Genomic DNA, 21,620 nt, shown 5'->3' on the forward strand with positions numbered 1-21,620 from the left:
GCAGAAAATCACATAATAAAAGACTTCTGAAGGCAATGCCAAAATAAAAATCTGTTTACTGCATATTAGGTGGTGTATTGCACAAATGTTACAGGACATGTTGAAATATCTTTTTCCCCCCTTGTTTCTTTCTTCATGTGGATGTATGTAAACTCATGAACATGGGACTTGTTGTTTCAGGTCTAAGGGAAACAAAACATAATACCATATGCCAAATACCTATTGTATTGGATATTAACAATTTTTTACAAAGTACATATAATTGACACACATGTACAAAATCACTGATAAAATCACTCACTCAAATACCAAGTATGCAACTCAGTGGTGACAACATTTTATGTATCTTACTTATTATATGAAGCTATGATACTTTATGTGCATACTTGCATCCATTCTTTTCATTCCTGTCAGCACAAAAGGACATTCACATTACATTCAAACATGTATACAAAATGGTCAGGCACCTCATATTCATATAACCTCTGTCTTATGCACATACACATGAACACACACATACAAATGTATATATATCATAGTTACCTTTTTTTAATAAAATATGTTCACCATTCAATATTTTCAGCCTACACTGAAATTAATAATTTCATATTTACAACAGTCATAAAATAATAAAAATTTCATAAAAATGTTCCTATAGGATTTGATATAAAACAAAATCTGACACTATTCTGATATCTGACAGGAGACATATTTACAGAGAGATTCTAATATACAACACAATAAAAGAAAACCACAGTCTTACTGATTACTGTAAAAACCCTTTGGGTATAAAGTAAGAAATTTTCTTGTTTCATTTTACAAACTCAAATTTCATTAATAACAAGACATATATCAGATGGGTGAATGAAAGATGCATGGAGACTAAGCACTGTTACCTCATTTTTGAAAGTGCTCCTTGCCTATGAACTAGTATGGTACCCAAACAATATCTATAATAAAAATCCTTTAAAACTACGCAGCAATGCTACATGAACAATACAAATCTACATATAAGTAACACCACTTTAATGTATGAAAAGTAAAGGAGTCTCTCAATTTTGAGCTCAATGTAGTTCTCTCATGTAACTTATAGCATCAGGAATTTAACTCCAAAACAATTTTAAGTTTGATGAGATCTCAAACTCATGTTCAAATACTAAAATCAAGTAAAAGATGAATAAAAATATTTAAAAAGTTTCCATGTACATTATGCTGGTATTTGTGTGCAGTTTTGAATTATCAACTAAAATCTTTCCCACTTACTGCAGCTGCACTCTCTCTATTTTTGAGTGACAGCTTGCAATTTACTTAAAATCATGTCATTACCTTTCACTTTCTTCTTTTGCTGGAGCAGTTTCTGAATTATTCCCACTTTCGGCCCACACTGATGATACGATTTGGTGACCTCCGATAACTGCAGTGGAACTGGAATTTGTCTCTTCAGGTATGCCTGAGGTGCTTTCTGCATCTTCGATAGCAGCCAATTGATGAGTTGACACGTTTGCATCCATTAACATGTTTTCTGATGTGCTTTCTACACAGTTCACAGATGACTGGTCTTCATGATGTGGTGATTGTTCTTCCTCAGCAGCTGCAGTATCTGAAGCTTTTCTAGCAATTGCTTCTGAAGTGCTCTCTAGCTGATGTGGAAATACCACTGGAGTGCTGGTTATGTGGACAGAAGAACCTATCCCATCAGAACTATCTTTAACATCTGTGACATATGACGTAGAGACAGCTTGGTCAGTCAGCTTTTTTGTACAACACGGTGTTTCTGATGTGCTCTCTGGCATCTGCTGAAACTCTGGCTGGATGCTGTTGAAACTGACTGTATTTTCTTGAGGAGATGATATTTCAGGGACTTGTGCAGATGCTGCTTCACCAAGAGAACTGTACTTTGAACACGAGTTTCCAACAACCTCTGAACTTGTGACTCCCTCAGAAATGTTTTCAAAAGAAGGTAACACTTTATCTTTTTTTTGTGAAGCTTCAGCTGAGCTAGAAGGGGGAACAACTGTATCTCCAATTTTATCTTGCATTTGTGATGATTCACTAACCTCTTCAGAGACGTATTGCACAGGTAGCTGCAAACTGGGCAAGGCTTTCATCACTGTCGAGCTGGAAACAGGAGACTCTGTTGATGGTGCTGTTTCTGGGGCATAATTTATTGATGAAAATGCAGAAGTAGGAATAACAAGAGATGACTGAGTCAACTGCATTGATGTGGAGGGCGGCGGTGGTGGTGGTGGACTTTCAAGATGAGTGACAGCTGATGGTACTTCCAATGGAGTCATTATTGGCTGGTTGAGTGTCAGCGATGTCTCTAAAACACCTGGAGCTGCAGGAGGCAGCCCAGCAGTTGTGACTGACGGAAGCAGCATAGCAGCTTGATGCAATGTTGTGGATGAAACAGTTAAGAGTGAGGACGACTCCAAAAGTCTTCCAGGACTTCCAGGGTGGTTGATAGTCAAAGCATCACCTACAACATTAGTGGATTCTGGCTGGAAAACATCAGTATTGGCCAAAGCAGCTGCTAATATGTCCTGATTGCAGGCACCTGGAGCAGCTGTCTGGCTATTATTAGCAATACTGAATACAGTGCACTGCTGATCCTGTGAAACTGAAGGAGACTGCTGTTCCATATTTACAACACCACTTGTAGTAGCAGCTTGATTATTTATCGTTAATATCAATTTGTCGAGATCATTCTGAGATCCCAAAGTTGATGAATCAATATACAGAGCATTGGCTGCTTTAGAATCTGGTGCAGCTGATGTATCATATGCCACCAGTGTTGAATTGTCAAAGGGCTGTAAATTACCTGATTCATTTATTGTAACAAGTACCAAAGTGCCAGAGTCTGTAGCAATTTGTCCTGATGTCCCCATCATTTGAGCCAGTTGTTCTGATGTCAATATGGATCCCGACGATGGTGAATGTTGGATGTTTACTGTCGTACCAGATGATGCTGATGACGGAATAAGAATATTGGTTCCACTTACGGGGTGTTCAGCAGCTTCAGCTGGCACTGCTGCTTGAACAACTTGGACAGATTGCAATGACTGTGATACACTTGCAGGCTGTAAAATTTTTGCTGGTAATTTCTGTTTTGCATTTTGTATTGCCAGTACTCTTCCTTTTGGGTGTATTGTTTGAATGGTACCTTTCTGCTGTGTGTGAGGTAATATTTTTGAAGTATTTGGCACCTGACCTGTACTAATACCTGATGTTGTCTTTTTAATACTGTCAGTAGAGACAACAACAGTTGCTGATTTTGGAACTTGTAGCCTTTGCACAAGCATTCTCTGCTGTGAAGAAGGTTTTGTCATTATTGGTCTCTGCTGTTGTGGTTGGAGTGAAGACTGTGTTCCAGTAGTCAGAAGAACACGCTGTAATGATGTTCCAGGTGAAGGGATTTGTTTACCTCTTACTAACTGTGGTTTCAGGCTTACTTGAGGGACACTCTGAGTGGAGTGACTACTCGAGATGATGCCTTGTTTAGATTGCACAGATGATGTAACCTGTGGTGAATGAATCAATATTGTACTGCTCTTTGATTTACTGGTAGTACCCACAATTCTCCCAGTCGAAGTCTGTAGCACATTAACTTTCTGAAGACTCTGCATAGAGGGTAAGGAGACTTTAGCCTTGGTGCTCTGCATAGCTAATTTGGGTGCAACAATTTGTTTCTGTTTTCCAGTACTTGTAAAAACTTTTAACTGCTGTTGAGGCATGGGCACTATCTTTGCACCTTTTGGCAAAACTGCTTTACCAGAAGGAACTGCAGTGACAATTGCACCTGAGCTTGTGATCACTCGCTGCCCAAATGTTGGAATCTTACTGCTCGTTGTAAGTACCGACTGGACCTCTGAAGAGCCACTGCTCTGTGAAGTCTTCATTATCAATAATTTCTTTGTTGAACCATTGTTTCCCTGTTGCTGGTTTATAGTTTTTAGGGTAACACATTGCTGAAGAGGTTTTCCAGGATATCGCACTTGTTGACCAGGGCTCTGCTGTATAATTACATACTTACTACCTGGTTTATGTGGTAGTACTGACTTTAAACCACTAACATTTGTACCTTGAGCAGGAGAAGATTTTATAATCTTCAAAACTGTGTTACCACCATGCGCTGTTTTCACCGAAGAAACAGGAGTCATTAAAGATCCACTTTCAGCAGAAGCTGGAACTAACACTGATGCAGAAGACAACTGTCCATCAATATTTGCTGCACTAACGACAACTGGCTGTATAGCAGAAAATTGTTTAATGGTGTCTTTCACATCTAACTCCTCCTTAATAACAGCATCAGTCATTACTACAGGCATGGAGTTTATGTCAAGTTCATCATCATCATCAATCGTATCAGCTTCCTGGAGAGAGAGCTTTTCACTTTCACACACAAATTTCTCTTCTGTCGTTTCAGAAGAATCTTTTCCAACATCTGGTTCGACTTTGTCCACAATATCAACATCAGAAACTTGATTATCTATTACTGGACATGACACTGGCTTTGAAATTTCTTCTTCTGATAATCCAGCAAACACTTTGCTACCAGAATTTCCTTGATTCTCACTTTCCAATTTGTCAGTAGTTTCTTTTATTTGCAAAGACAGTAACTCATTCTGCTCTGTAGATTCAGGAATCTCTTCAGGATTTTCAGAATCAATCTGATCATCAGTATTTATATCAGATGTTGCTTCTCTTTCATCAGTTGGCAGAAAATTTTGCATATTTGAACTATTTTCTGATACAGGGAGTACAGAGTTTTTATCTGGAGAAGATTCCTCATTTGCAGTCAAGTTTTGAACATCTTCATTTTCACTTGTATGACACATCTGATCCGTCACATTTGGCTCTTTAAACTCTTTCTCACTGCTCTCAGCAGGGTGGTCTTTCACTACTTCCAGATTTGATAACTCATTTTTCTCAACATAAGTTTCTGATTCAAAGTTTGACTCCAGTAAATTTTTCTCCTCCTCAGTTTCTGAAAATTCTGTCTTCAAGGTGAGAGATTCGTCTTTATAATTTTTTTGCTCAGATAAAAAACTTTCATTTTTTTGCTCATTCTGAGGAGAATTGTCAGGTTTTGTACTATAATCACAATCATCACCTCTGCCATCTAAGGATTCAGTACTTCCTTCATCAAGCTCAGATACAGAAAGAGATTTTCTTTCTGAAAGGAGTCTATTTTCTGGCACTGTTGGCAGATCAGGAATAACTGTTTCTGCCATAACAGTTTCAAATTCTGATTTCAAATCTTCCAACTCATTTGAATCTTCTGTCTTAACTTTTAAGCCAGAGTCCTCACCACTACTTGAGTGTTGTGGCACATCCATTCCTGTGTTTTCCAGAAATTTATGGTCAATGTTCTCTCCGTATGTATTTGTGAAGCTCATTACTTCTGAGGGCTTTTCTTCCGTTTCTGTACCATTACCACTCATTATTTCCTGCCCATCTTCATTTGCCAATATAGAAGATGGTTCACAGTCCTCTGTACTCACTGTTTCCTTGTGGTGTTGCTCATGCAACAAAGAGTCATTATTGTCCACAGCTTCTGTAGTTTCCTGTGACCACGTATCAACCTCTTTAGTGACAGCAAATGAAGAATGATGTTGTTTCACTTCAGGGTTCTTTTGTTTCTGTACTGAATCTCTGTCCTCTGTGACTCTGGGGAACCTGAGGTTCTCTGCAAACTTTTTAGCTCTCTCTTCAAGCTCTACATCCAACATTGAGTCTGCACTCTCATCAAAGTCAAAGCACGACATCTCTTTAGCTCTTGTTGTATTTTCTGGTTTGGAGCTCTTGTTTAATACTTGTTTTAGTAGCTCAATTTCTTGTTCTTCCTGTTCATCATCATCATCATCTTCCCAATCTGCCAACAATTTCTCTCTGATTTCTTCATTTGTCTTCTTTTTCTTTGGTGGTATTTCTTTTTTCTTTGAACCCTTTCTCTTTCCAAATATAGGTTTCCTTTCCATTTTTTTTTCTGACGGCTTATCAGCTTGTGGTTCAGTTCTTTCATTAAGCTTGTCACAAGCTGAACTATCTGGACTTATATCCATTTTGATAACTTTGTCTTTAGTTCGAACTATTTTTATAGGAGGTTCACTGTCTGAATGATAATCTCTTTCCTTCGACCCATCTGTAGATACATTGCTCTGACTCTGCTTCATTCGACCTTTAGCAGTTCCTCTCCCTGCTGGGGATCCTAATGAAATGTCTGCTTTTAAAGAAACTTTTCCTTTACCTCGACCGCGGTTAGCTAGTGGCATATTTGAGTGATACTTGTTATGAAGTATGATTACATTCAGACGGTTACTAGTGAAATCACATGTTGGGCAATGGTAGGGTGCACTCTTCTCTGAAGCACTATTGTTAACAGAGGGCTGCGGCCTGATCCGTACTTCATGATCTGCCTCCTCACCTCTCAGTATTCTGAGAAGACGTGGGTGGGTTATACGACGACGAACAGTAGGCTTATGGCTTTGCACTTCTGGAGTAGCTGCTGAATTCTTATTCATTTTTGCTGTCTTTGGAAACCACTCAGTGGGGGAAACAGGTTTCTTATCTTCACAAAATATTGTCTTCCAAGTTGTTTTCTCCTTTGGAGCAAACTCACTGTCTGACAGAATCTGTGGGTCACCACCTGTCATAGACTCAGCCTTTTCTACATCAGCAGGAAATTTATCCATAAAGGCCGAGCCTTCTTTCTTCTTGGTACGGTACATATCTGTAACACCAGAAATACTCCTATTTAGGTTAGGAAATTTATGAATGCACAATTATAACTAATTCTCACATTAGTAATGTATTAACTTTATAGAATGTTAAAGATTTTTTTACAGTTAACATATTAAGCAGTTGCAATATTTAAACATACATATTATGAATACCTTTCTTAATACAATACTAGAAAGTTCAGGGTAGAATATAAAGTAATGGAAGGAGTAGAGATAACTACTTATGATACTGATGAGATATTGAGCACTCAATATTTGTATGTGCAGATATAATCAACGTCATAAATACAGTAATGGAAAGTCACTGGTAAGATATAAATAGTTTTAGGGGTAAAAGTAACAACTGACTGAACAATTAAGTGGCTGACTCATCAATTGGCACACAAAGAAGACTGAATATTTGTAGCTTTTGGGCAAATCCTACTTAAGAGCTTTAGGGTATAAGTGCGCACGAGCGCGCGCGCAGGCACGCACGCACACACACCTCTATGGCTACACTGTTCCTGGTGACTACAATGCACCAGCAGTCCAGCTGCACTAGGTTGAGAGGTTACATTATGAATCAAAATATTGAGAGACAGAAAAAAGGATTTGTAAGAAATACTGAGGATTAGAAAATATGCAGAACTGATTTCATTTCATTAAAAAGACAATGTTCTGTACTTGTATATACAATACAAAAATCACGGAGCTTGAAACAAACAATTCTAAAAATGAAATTAACGGTATGCAACTACCTCAAGAAAATGATTCCTGAGAGGTCAATAACATTTGAAGTACAAAACTGTACTTTTGTCCTAATCAAATTATACGCACTTGGAAATAAAATCAAAACATGTTTTGATTTCTTTTCCCCTGTTAGTTAGCTTAGCAAAAAGACTATATGTAAAATTTCAGCTGCCAACATGAACTGGAAGTTACTCACTCAAAAATAATGATGAAGTACAACATTTTTCTAAACAGGTTCTATATCTGTAACTGTATCATGTACTGCCCTGAATTCCTTTACTATGTGACATGGCTTTCTCTTGTCACTTCGTCCACTGCTTTGCGAGACAAGCACTGAACTGCTGACTGAAAGGTGTCACAAGTTAATAGTCTTAACTCCAACTTATATCTTGTTCATTAGGCTCATTGCAAACTGATGAGGAATATATGGAAATAAATACAAGATTTTCGAATTTTTGAACGCGAGCTTAAGACCCTGCTGTCAAGTGCCCAAGCCAACATGTTACCACCACCACAACCACCAAAAATGGCCAAATTAATTTTATTTCTCATAAATAATACAAAAATATGAAGTAATGATACAATTCACCATGTATATTTTTATTTGTGCACCATGAACTTAAGTTAAGGATGACTTTTGACAGCTTGTGAATCACAGAGACTTACATATTTTGGTACGAAACTACTCTGGAGGTGATCATTGTTATATTTTGAGGATTGTTACACATACTTAAACAGATTTTGAAACCTGAAAAGAGGAAGACTGAGAGTGCATTACTGATTACTTATTGAGGATATTATCATGATGGTGGAATGGAAATCATATTGATCAATCCACCGTAATTTTCTCCATTAATGATCTGCAAAATTCTTTCACATAACAGAAAAATTCTGTGTAATAGTTGAAGAACATTTGTTGTAGTAGAAGTAGTCTGATGAATCTGTATTTGTTTCTCAGTGTGATCGATAAAACCAGCTGATGATGGGAAAGAACTCATATGACCTAAGCAATACCAAGAAAGAGAAATAATTAATTTCCTTTCCAATTTTTCCAGGTTTCTATGAATCTGAGACTTTACAAACATACTATTGATCAAAAGTATCCGCACACCCCCAAAGACGTAGGTTTTTCATAGTAGGTAGAGATGGGTCGTTCACGAACTAATGGCTCCAAAGGAACGGTTCACCAAGATGAACGGAATGAGCAAGGAATGAATTCTAAGGAACAGCCTTTCATAGTTCACTTCGGTCAAGGCTTTCTGCTTATAGTTCTCGAGAATGTGAAACGGTCAGTCTTGTTCCTGCAACGGCACGTCGGCCGGTCTCATTCCAGCCTCGGTCTGTCTCAATCATGATCTCGCTCGGCCGGACTCGTCCTTTTTCGTGTGACCACTCGTCGCAGTTCCACTGCCGACTGCTCATAGTTAGTTCAGTTTCGAGTTGTTGTTCATTTCGTTCACTTCGCAAACCCATTCTAGATCTGTTTCAAATCTGTTTTGAACTCTGAACTTCAGGTTCTTTTTGTATTCTATTCAGCATCCACGAGCGGTAATTAAATTGTATTTTATAATTACGTGTTATGTAATACACGCATCTTTCCAGGTATCAAAACTGCATATCTGCTTACTTCTCTATTTTGATAAAAAGCAGAAGAAATATATGTAAAAAGGCAAGATTTTTTTTATTATTACACATGCAAAGAATGTTGGCACGGCACACACGAGCGGCCATTTTCTGTCCTTTTTTGATCCAAGGTAAAAGAGCATGTTCATTGTTATGAAAGGCAGACTGACTTACAACCGAATGAAGCCTGTGCTTTGTAATCGAGTGTATTGTGTCACATTATGTAAAGAGAATATGATAACTCCTACAATATTATTTCAGTGGTACAGGGGGCGCACGAAAACTTGGCCGCAAGTACTAGACTGCTCACTGTCGCACACCAATCGTCATCTATTGTTTCAAAGTTGTTTGCATTAGCTTATTTGTTATTTCTTCACTGCCTAATTATTACATGTTTATCTATTCTGCTCGTAGCAATCATCAATCGTGCGTAATTGGCAAGCAGTCTGTACTCAGGGCGAGGTTTTCATTCGCCACCTGAAGTTATTTCACTGCGATCAGCCACATAACGCTACAGTTGGCTAAACGAGATGTTTTGCAGAATCACAAAAATTAAATATTAACTTTTGTTTTTAACAAAGCATTGAAGCAAAATTCCCCTTCAACAAACACTGTTCCACGATAACTTGACTGCATTTCCCCAATCTTGTGCAGTACCAGTCACTGTTACAAAAGGTAAAAAAATCCAGGGCTGTACATCTCTTAGTTGCAGGTGTCACACCAGGAAATATCAATTTATGAAATTATTTTAGATAAGTTGAAGTTTATTGACAGATGAAACATGATGCAAGGATTTTAAATGTTGACTGTAAGTGGTAAAAAATCCACAGGAGGTTTTGACAAGCAAGTCTGCTCATTCTCTTGTTAGTCACGTACGAAATACTTTTTCACTCAGAAGTTAATATTCACATAAATTTAGGAGATAGTTAATAAAACAGACAAACCTCAACTAGATCCATTGCCCACTGCCTTTCCTGATGCAAATCACTTCCAAATAGGATACTTAGTTTTAATTTGGAATTCTGAAGGGTATTTCTACATTTACATGACTACTCTGCAATTCATGCTTAAGTGATTGGAAGAGGATTCATAGAACCACTTTCAGATTATTTCTTGACCATTCCGGTCTTGAAATGCATGTGGGAAAAATGAACACACAAATCTTTCAGTGCGAGCTCTGATTTCTATTACTTTATTGCAATGATCATTTCTCCTTATGCAGATGGAAGTCAACAAATTATTTTCACATTCACAGGCAAAAACTGATGGTTGAAATTTTGTGAAATCTTACCGCAATGAAATAAGTGTTCATTTTAATGATTGCCACCTTAGCTCACATGTTCTCTCTCTCTGTCTCTCTCTCTCTCTCTCTCTCTCTCTCTCTCTCTCTCTCTCTCTCTCTCTCTCTCTCTCTCCCCTATTTCACAATGATACAAAATGAGCTGCACATCTCTGAACTTTTTTCAATGTCTTCTGTTAATCCTATCTAGTAAGAACCTCACAATTAACGGCAATACTCAAGATGAGATGAGCAAATGTAGTGTAAGCAGTCTCTTTAGTAGATTTGTTGCAGCTTGTAAATGTTCTGTCAATAAAGGGCAGTCTTTGGTTCGCCATCCCAACAACATATTCTATGTGAGGGTTAAGGTTTAAATTATTTATAATTGTAATCCATACATATTTAACTGAATTGGCAACCTTTAAATTTTTGTGGTTTATGATGTAACTGAAATTTAAGAACATCCCCTCCCCCCCCCCCCTCCCACATGTGGAGGACCTTACATTTCTTATGGTGTCTGTGGTCAATTGCCAATTTTGCACCGTACAGATATCTTGGCTAAATAATTTTGAAACTGGTTTTTTATCTTCTGATGACTTTACTAGATGGTAAATGACAGCATCAGCTGTAAAAAAAAAAGTAAGAGGGCAGCTCATATTGTTTCCTAAATAGTTTGGATTAGGAACAGCAGAAGGCTTATAATGTTTCCTTGAGGAACTTTACTTACCGTTTCTGTTTCACTTGACGAATTTCCATCAATTATTTGAAACTGTGATTTCTCTGAGAAGGAATTCATTGCACAACAAAATCTGATTAGAAGCTGCTTACAGTGGAACAATGTCAAAAGCCTTCTGAATATCTAGAAATACTGAATGAATTTGAGGTCATCTGTCGATAGCACTCATTACTTTATGTGAATTAAAAGACACTTGTCTTTCAAGAGAATGATACTTTATAAATCCGTGATGGTTGGGTGTCACCAAACTGTTTTCTTTGAGATATTTCACAATGCTCAAAAAAAGTACATATTCTAAAGTCAAAGAGCAAATCAATGTCAATGATATGGGTCCACAATTCAGCAAATATTTCTATTGCACAGAATATGGTACTGTTCAATTCCTTGTCCAGATAATTCAATGCTCAAATGACAAAACACAAAACCTGATATATCCTGTGATTTATCTTAATTATATGATTGCTCCATTCACAGCATTCTTTTAGGGAAACATATATCAAATACATCAAGGATGTAGTGAGTATTGGATATCAACTCACTTATCTAACAGAATCCCAATAAGAAATTTACACCGAAATCTTTTTGTTGACTGCCACATGACCCCGTTAAGCTGGCTCTAATAGTTTTTGAGTAATTTACTGAAAACTAAATTTGGAACAAAAAGTCCTTATTTGTAGTTGATTAAGTATCTGTTATATTAATGCTAGAAAGGTTATAACACATGATGAAACCTATTAAATAATACAGCTATAACAAGTTTTAGGATCTTGATGTTAATAACAACCAATACAAGGTCTCTTAAAATTGTAGTTCAGAGGTCATTTTCTACAGTCAGTTCGGTTCTAAAAATTCTAGAATGCAAAGTTTTAAGGCAGGTGAGCTAAAACTTTTTCTGTGACTTTAGGCATGCATGCAAAAATTATGAAGAGTCTAAATTGATTCATAACATTGTATGTCTGAGAAAGCAGCCATTTAGAGACAGCCACTGTGTGCATATAGCGGATGACAGCAGGTGTTCCCTTGGCTGTTCATTGCAGCACATGTATAAATACAGCCTGAGAGGCAATATTAGGTTTCACTTCACACCCAGCAACTGTAAGATCCATGTCAGTCAAATCACAGAGTGTGCTCTGCCTCGGATGACGTCAAGGATAGACTGTTAAAAAATGCTTATTTTCAGTAATAATAGAAAGTGAACTCGCGAGGACTGTACACTATCCTGGATCGCTTAGATTTCACAAAAGTACCTGTTAGTGTGCTGCCCGCAATGTTAACAGATCCGCCTGGCAAGTGATAATAATTATTTTCCCCTTTTGTTATGAGCATTTATTTTGATCATCAGTAGCCAGGGCAAAAGACAATTTGATAGGAACTTACCGCAGAGGTCGTCTCTGAACTGCTCATAGTGCTGTTTAGGATAGAAAGATTTCCTGTCAGCATGAACACAGTTCTGGAAAGACTTAATAGAAAAAAGGAGAGAAGCTCTGGAAAGACCTTTGATTTGCAGCACGAAAGTATAAATTCGAATTGCACCAAACACAGTGCGTTTGTTTCCGAAGTGTTGAAACCGAAGTTGTGATGTCCTTTTGTAAGCCAATCATAAGCCATGTGATCTCGCCAGCCCATGACAGCAGATATTCAGAGTATAGGACACGTGTTATAGGTTGGTTGGTTGGTTTGAGGGATTGAAGGGACCAGACTGCGATGGTCATCAGTTCCTTTTTCCAAATACTATAAATACCCACAGAGAATAAAAAACGTTCAACAGAATAGGAGACAGACGACACAGAACAAAAGAAACTTAGACAAGGACCAGACAAAACGAAATAAAATCACACAGAGTGTGACGGTGGTTGGCCGACCATAGGAACAAAAAATGAAAAGCCAACCACCGAGAACACATTAAAAACTGAGTTTAAAACCATAGGCCAAAGGCCAGAATCAGCACAAAACAATAAATTAAAACAAACACTCAGATTAAATGATAAAAGCCCCCTGCCCGAGTAAAACGCAAAACTAAGCCAGCCATAGCAGGGTCATCTGTTAAAAGGGCAGGGAAGCCAGTGCGAACGTCTGCCTGAGCAAAGCTAAAAGTGGACACTCCAATAAAACGTGGACCACAGATAAAACGGAGCCGCAGTGACACAAAGGTGGGTCCTCACAGTGTAATAAGTGGCTGTGCGTCAGCCGATTGTGCCCAATGCGCAGCCAGCAGAGGACAACAGACTCCTGGCGGGAGACCCGAATGGATGACCGCCACAGTCGTCGTCGCCTTGATAGGGCGAAGTTTGGTGGGCATGGGCAGGTTGCGCCATTCAGTGTCCCAGAAATCGAAAACTTTGCAGCGTAATAGTGCCCGCAAATAAGTCGCCGGGAGACCAATCTCCAGAGATGGTTTACTGGTGGCCTCTTTCGCCAAGCGGTTAACATTTTTATTGCCGGGTATTCCAACATGGCCTGGGGTCCAAACAAATACCACAGATCTGTCGCAACGGGCACCTTGATAGCCATCACCAGACGAGAACGAGGGAAACACTGGTCGAGAGCTTGTAAACCGCTTAGGGAGTCACTACAGATGACGAAGGACTCACCTGAGCAGGAGCAGATATACTCTAGGGCTCGAAAGATGGCGACCAGCTCAGTAGTGTAAGCGCTACAGCCAGCCGGCAATTAACGTTGTTCACAATGGTCCCCTAGAGTTAGAAGATAACCGACACGACCAGCAACCATTGAACCGTCAGTGTAGACAACTCAAGAGCCCTGATACATGGCTAAGATGGAATAAAAGTGGCGGCGGAAGGCCTCCGGAGGGACTGAGTCCTTCGGGCCCTGTGCTAATTCGAGCCGAAGGCAAGGGTGAGGCACACACCACAGCAGCGTATGCAGAGGGGCCCGGAAAGGAGGTGGAACAGGGAAAACCCCTAGCCCGGAGAGAAGCTCTCGGACGCGGACTGCGATCGTACATCCAGTCCTGGGCCGACGTTCTGGGAGATGGACGACTGACTGCGGGAACAGGAGTCGATAATTTGGATGCCCAGGCAAGCTAAAAACATGGGCAGCATAAGCAGCCAGTAATTGTTGGTGTCGTAACTGCAGTGGAGGGACACCAGCCTCCACAAGTATGCTGTCCACAGGGCTGGTCCGGAAAGCACCAGTGGCAAGGCGTATTCCGCTGTGGAGGATTGGGTCCAGCACCCGCAATGCAGATGAGGATGCTGAGCCGTAAGCCAAGCTCCTAGAATCCAGGCGGGTCTGGATTAACGCCTCGTAGAGCCGTAGGAGAGTAGATCGGTCAGCGCCCCACTTGGTGTGGCTCAGGCATTGCAGAGCATTTACATGCCGCCAACACATCTGTTTAAGCTGCCGAATATGAGGCAGCCAAGCCAACCAGACATCAAAAACTACACCTAAAAACCTGTGTGTCTCAACCACAGCAAGAAGTTCACCATCAAGATAAAGCCGTGGCTCCGGGTGAACAATGCGTCGCCGGCAGAAATGCAAAACGCAGGTCTTGGCAGCCGAAAACTGAAAGCCATGTGCTACAGCCCAAGACTGCGCCTTACGAATGGCGCCCTGTAGCTGACGTTCAGCAGCTGCAATGCCAATAGAGCTGTAGTAAAGGCAGAAGTCGTCAGCATACAGGGACACTGACACAGACGTCCCCACGGCCGCAGAGAGCCTGTTAATGGCTATTAAAAACAGGCAGACACTTAAAACAGATCCCTGTGGCACACCGTTCTCCTGGACTCGGGAGGAACTATGGGAGGCCACGACTTGCACGTGGAAGGTATGATACGACAGAAAATTTCTGATAAAGATTGGCAGAGGGCTCTGAAGACCCCATCCATGAAGTGTAGAAAGGATGTAATGATGCCATGTCGTATCGTACGCCTTCCACATGTCGAAAAAGACAGCGACCAGGTGCTGACGATGGGCAAAGGCAGTACAGATGGCCGACTCTAGGCTTACCAGATTGTCGGCGGCGGAGCAGCCTTTACGGAACCCACCCTGAGATGGAGCCAGAAGGCCCCGAGACTCCAGTACCCAATTCAAGCGCCGGCTCACCATCCGTTCAAGCAACTTGCAAAGAACATTGGTGAGGCTAATGGGACGGTAGCTGTCCACCTCCAAAGGGTTCTTGCCTGGTTTCAGAATGGGGATAACAATACTTTCCCGCCATTGCGACGGAAACTCACCCTCGACCCAAATACAGTTGTAAAGGTTGAGGAGCCGTCACTGGCAGTCCACTGAAAGACGTTTCAGCATCTGACAGTGGATGAACATCTGGTCCAGGAGCGGTATCAGGGCAAGCGGCTAGGGCACTTCGAAATTCCCACTCATTGAATGGAACATTGTACGATTCTGGATGGTGGGTGGGAAACAAAAGGCTCCGACGTTCCATTCGCTCTTTAATGGAGCGGAAGGCCAGGGGGTAATTCGCAGAAGCGGAACTCATAGCAAAATGCTCTGCCAAGCTGTCGATAATTTCGTCAGAGTCCGTACAAATTGCACCATTCAGTGAGAGCGCAGGGACGCTGACAGGGGTCCGATAGCCATAGAGCGGTCGGATCTTGGCCCAGATCTGGGATGGAGAGACATGGAGGCCAATGGTGGACACGTACCGCTCCCAACACTCCTGCTTTCTTTGGTGGATAAGGCGGCAGGCCCGCGCACGCAGCTGTTTGAAGGTGATGAGGTGTTCAATGCAGGGATGTCGCTTGTGATGCTGGAGCGCCCGCCGGCGATCTTTAATCACTTCAGCGATCTCAGGGGACCACCAAGGCACAGTCCGCCGCCGAGGGGACCCAGAAGAACAGGGAATGACAGATTCGGCGGCAGTAACGATGCCAGTGGTGACCGATTGAACCACCGCATCAATGTCATCACTAGAGAGAGGCTCAATAGCGGCAGTGGAGGAAAACAAGTCCCAGTCAGCCTTATTCATAGCCCACCTGCAAGGGCGCACAGAAGACTGACGCTGTGGCAGTGACAGAAAGATCGGAAAATGGTCACTACCACACAGGTCGTCATGCACTCTCCATTGGACAGACGGTAAGAGGCTAGGGCTGCAGATCGAAAGGTCGATGGCAGAGTACGTGCCATGCGACACGCTGAAGTGTGTGAAGGAACCATCATTTAAAAGCGAAAGAGCAAGCTATGCCAATAAATGCTCAATGGTGGCGCCTCGACCTGTCGCCACTGACCCACCCCACAGAGGGTTATGGGTGTTGAAGTCGCCCAGTAACAAGAAAGGTGGCGGCAATTAGGCTATCAGAGAAGCCAGGACACGCTGTGTGACAACACCATCCGGTGGAAGGTAAAGACTGCAGACGGTAACAGCCTGTGGCTTCCACACCTGAACAGCGACAGCGTCTAAAGCTGTTTGTAGAGGTACAGACTCACTGTGAAAAGAGTTAAGGACATATATGCAGACACCACCAGACACTCTTTCATAAGCTGCCCGGTTCTTATAATAACCCTGATAGCCACGGAGGGCGGGGGTTCGCATTGCTGGAAACCAAGTTTCCTGAATAGCAATGCAAAAGAAAGGGTGAAGGCTGATAAGTTGTCGGAGTTCAGCTAGATGGTGGAAGAAACTGCTGCAGTTCCACTGGACGACGGTATTTTCCATGTCTAAGAAAGGTGTGACGGGACTTGGAAGGCAGATTATGCCGCTGGGTCACCTGCTGCCTCCAATTGAGCAGCGGTGCTAGCGCTATCCATGGCGTCTGAGGGACCAGCGAGATTGAGGTCCTCAGCGGATGCCAGAATCTCCACCTCGTCCTCAGACGCAGAGCTTGTAGGATGTGGTGGGACAGGTGCCACCGCAATGTCGTTGGTCTTGGGGACTTTCCTCTTTTTTTTTGCTTGTCACGCTGTGCCTTCGGTGGTTCAGGCTTCATGGGCTTCACTGGGTCAGGGACGGACGATGAACGTGAGGCCCTACGACCAGAGACTGGTGGTTGTTTCAGGCATTTGCGGGTGTCCATTTTTCCACTGGTCGGAACTTGCGAAGGGAGGTCCCCAAGGAACCCCTTCCTGGCGAGAGTAGCCGAAGAAGTCTTGCGCTTCTCCGGCTGGGAAGGGGGAGCTGATGTCCCAGATTGTTGGGAGGGTGTTGCTCCTGAAGAAGATGGAGCAGGAGCAACAGGGTGTGAAATGCCGCCCACAATTAAGGGGGCTGTTGGATTCTGACTACTCATAGCACCAACCATACGGGACGACACAGGAGATGGAAGAACCATCATTGGAGCAGCGGCATACGTTGACATCATGACGCCATTGGCATAGGATGGAGCCTCTCATATTTCCGCCTAGCCTCAGAGTAGGTCAGGCAATCCAGGGTCTCATATTCCAGTATCTTCCGTTCGTTCTGGAAGATCCTACAGAACGGCGAGCAGGGGGAATGGTGTTCTCCGCAGTTAACGCAGATGGGAGGCGGAGCACATGGAGTATTGGGATGCGAAGGACGTCCACAATCTCAACATGTGATGCCGGAAGTACAGCGGGATGACATGTGCCCAAACTTCCAGCATTTAAAACACCGCATCGGAGGAGGGATATATGGCTTCACATCACAGTGGTAAACCATCACCTTGGCCTTTCCGGGTAAAACATCACCTTTGAAGGCCAAGATGAAGGCACCGGTGGGTAACTGAATATCCCTCGGACCCCGATGGACGCGCAGGACGAAGTGAACACCCCGTCATTCTAGATTGGCGCGTAGTTCATCGTCGAACTGTAGTAGAAGAACCCTGTGGAAAATAATACCCTGGACCATATTTAAACTTTTATGGGGAGTGATGGTGACGGAAACATCCCCCAACTTGTCACAAGTGAGCAACCTTCGTGACTGGACAGAGGATGCTGTTTTGATGAGAACCGACCCAGAGCGCATTTTGGACAAGCCCTCCACCTCCCCGAACTTGTCCTCTAAATGCTCCACAAAAAACTGTGGCTTGGTCGACATAAACGATTCCCCATCAACTCGCGTACACACGAGGTACCGGGATGAATAATCTCCACTGCCTTCTTTAGCCAGACGTTCCTCCCATGGAGTGGCCAGGGAGGGAAACAATCTCTGATCAAATTTATTTCCATTGAGGTTAGACCTCGATCGCTTAGAGACTGCTGGTGGAGGCCCACCAGCAAGAGATGATGTACCACACTTCATTGCGGGTCATCCACACTGATGCCACCCACTCCGACCAGGGGCTCTCCCCGCGGGCACCACCCAGCCGTAGCAAAGACCACCTGGCAGGATGGCCTTTGCTGGGAGACCCGATGCCCCAGAGGGATAGGCATCTACTTCTCGGCATGCGTGGGGAGGTAGCAGCTCGGGCATCAGCAGTGCGATCCCTGTGTAGTCAGGGGGCTACCACCAAGAGGGTACATGATGACCCCACCACAACGGACTGGCTACCGTGCTGGATGTCGGATGTCGAAATATCCATGTACATCACAAGGGCAAAGATGGAAGTGCACAAAGGAGGGAATGTATGCTATCCAGAACACATGCAGCGGATGTGGCCAGAAGCTCGATGTAAATCCAATATTGGGTGTGCCAGATCTTAGGGCACGATGGATTTAAGATGCACCACGTAAGGCGTCCTTCCCCAAATGGTACGCACTAATGGAAAATTAGGAAAGGTAGTAGTCAAACCCCTTAGGGGGACCATCATATTAAAGGCCGAAACAGTTGAGACTCCTTTTAGTCACCTCTTATGACAGGCAGGAATACTGCGGGCCTATTCTTACCCCCAAACTCGCAGGGAGGACACGTGTTATAGTCAGCCAATAGCAAGATCACTGGTTACGTAGCACAAAGACACAAAGAGTAAAAGTTAATGGTTTACATTAATGTACATGGTATAGCTACAAGAAAAGCTTTCACATATAATATTGGTGTCTAAGATTAACAAGCTATAACAGCAGCCAAGCTTCCACATGTAATATTGATCTTTTTTTGTGTGTGTTATACTTTAGTATACATCACACAAATGTGCCAGTAAATTTAAAATTATGACATACGCGTCTGGGCTCAAAATTCTTGTAAGTGGCTTGTCCTCAAAATGTTCAGTTTTAAACGCTCTGTGATCTAAAAATCCATCCTCCTTTCTTACATGTAACATGATTCATCTTGCGCAAAAAGAAATTTACTTTGAAAGTAACGCTTTTCGAACCACCGTTCACAATACTATCCGGAGTCTGTTAGAAATAGGTTCAATTTACCAGTTGCCAGAGAGCACCAGAAAACAGGCATTATTGCGCATGCGCAGCTGCAGTGGTGTAGGAAGCCTGCATGTTCGTACGTATAAAGCACTAAGACAGCTTACATTACACCATAAAAGAAACAGCGCATCAGAGGATACTCCCAACAGCATCGGAATTTTGTAAACCATACTAAAATGCATAATTTGGCTTGAAGTGCACATTGGTTTTTTCCATATTCACAATGAAGTAGGTCCCATCTGATATTAAGCTTTTCACTGTGGTTTTTGGGATGTAAGTTTTCTTGGAGTACCAGTACTCTACAATCTCATTTTTGGTTCTTTATTATGGCATAATGCCATACGTGGCAGAAGATCATTATGTGCACTTGAAATTCAACGAACAGTTGGAACTAGCCAATACTGTGGAATGAAACACTTCATTTCAAATAAAATTATTGCTTCAGCAGAAATATTAATAAAGCAAAATTTCTCTAGCAAACTTGCAAAAATAACTTCATTGTTCTGCAAGGCTATTAATGCTTGGCGGCCAATAACCTGTAAATAAAATAAAATCAGAAAACTGAAACTAATAATATATTTTTGCCCTCCGTATTTGTGTGAATGTATTTTAATTCACTTGACAGCTCCCGGCCACAAAAATCCGTTCGTTTTCATTTGACGTGGGAGCTGTCAACAAAGAGAAGCAGCAAAATCACGTGGAGACTAACCCCCTCCCCATTACAACTCAGCGCATGCACGAATCTGGCAGCTAGGACGCGAGAGAAAAATTTTTCTTGTTTGCATTTGGCAGCTTGCTGCTACTGCCAATACATCTAACAGCCACACTTCAAGTAGCGGGAAGTGGGAGAAGGCACTGCTCATACACGAGTAAACTGCGCATGTGCATCAGCCCGCTGGCAACTGGTCAAATGAACCTAATGTGAACAGTTCTGACGTTATGCTCATAGCAAACAGTTTATTGTTACAAAGAATTACATAGTCTTCACCCTACAGCCTTTGACATATTTGTGCTATTTGGGGGCACTTGTGCGTGCATGGTGTTCTGTTGTTGGAAATTGCACGTTTCCTTTGCCACTGAAGTTTTATTTTTTTCCCCTCTCGTTTATATTTTATTGCTGCAGCATCATTCTCCATTAGCAGGATACAGTAACATTCTTTGCTAGAGAATCAATTATTACCAGTCACAACTAGAAAAATTTAACTGAAAGCTAAAACAATGAAAAATTCCCGGAATTCTAAAAATTCCCGGGCTTTTTCCCGGTTTTCTTCCAGATGAAAAAATTCCTGGATTTTCCCCAGATTTGGCACTATCCAAAACTGGCGCAAAGGCAACTGTGGTGTCCATGTGCCACAGATGACATGGTTGAATGACGGCTGCAGAGATGTGTACGGGTGAACAGGCATGCAACTGCTGAGCAACTAAGCACCAAGATGAACCATGGGGCTACCAATGACTCTTCAGTGACTGTTACTGCATATTGGCATCTGCAGGAGAGACTTGGTCCATGCACCCTTGCTGACTGCTATTCACCAACGACAAACACTGGAATTATACCACAACTGGGTATCCACTGAGTGGTGACAGTCGGCCTTTTCAGATGAATCACATTTTGAGCTCCATCGAACAGATGGTCGTTGCCTTGTACAGCAAGAAATGTCTGAAAGCAAACTCCCTGCGACAATCGTTATGGTCTGGGGAATATTTACGTGGTGTTCCTTAGTGATCTCATTCTTGTAGAAGGCATAAAGGATCTACACAAGTATGCATCTATATTTGGAGACCACGTACGTGCAGTTTGTTTTTCCTTGGCAGAATGGCATTTACCAGGAAGACAGTGTAACATGTCATAGAGCTTGCAGCGTTCGTGCATGGTTCGAAGATCACCAGGATGAGTTTACGATATACCCCTGGCCACCAACCTCACTCTGGCTGTTCGTGCCATTGGTCCTCAACCAACAAACCTAGCTCAGATGGCCACAATACTGGAGTTGCCATGGTTTCACATCCCTGTCAGTACCTTCCAGAGCCTCACTGACTCTCTTCCTGCACATCTTACAGTGGTCTCCACTGCAAAAGGTGGATTCTCAGGACTTTAACAGGTGGTTATATTAATTTGACTGAACAGTGTAGTATTTGTCATATACAGAAGGTTCTTGAAACACATTATATTTGTAATGTTTGTGTATTCTAGAACATTCTATGTTCGTATAAATAACAGCACTCTGGATATTCGATAATTATATAAAGAACCGCACTCTCCAAGCAGAAGCCGAGT

General features: G+C 42.2%; 1 protein-coding gene across 7 annotated transcripts in view; it reads right to left on the minus strand.

Annotated features, from left to right (window-relative positions):
- Positions 1-202: 202 nt before the first annotated feature.
- Positions 203-21,620, minus strand: part of LOC126282204 (mucin-17-like) — a 59,532-nt gene continuing 38,114 nt past the window's right edge. For all 7 annotated transcript variants that reach the window (XM_049981747.1, XM_049981745.1, XM_049981750.1 and 4 more), the window contains one exon: positions 203-6,733. In XM_049981747.1, coding sequence (XP_049837704.1) covers positions 1,323-6,733 — 5,411 coding nt within the window. In that variant the 3' untranslated portion in view covers positions 203-1,322. The remainder of the gene's footprint in view (positions 6,734-21,620) is intronic.

This window comes from Schistocerca gregaria, chromosome 7 (genome assembly GCF_023897955.1).
Source record: "Schistocerca gregaria isolate iqSchGreg1 chromosome 7, iqSchGreg1.2, whole genome shotgun sequence".
NCBI classification, from domain to species: Eukaryota; Metazoa; Arthropoda; class Insecta; order Orthoptera; family Acrididae; genus Schistocerca; species Schistocerca gregaria.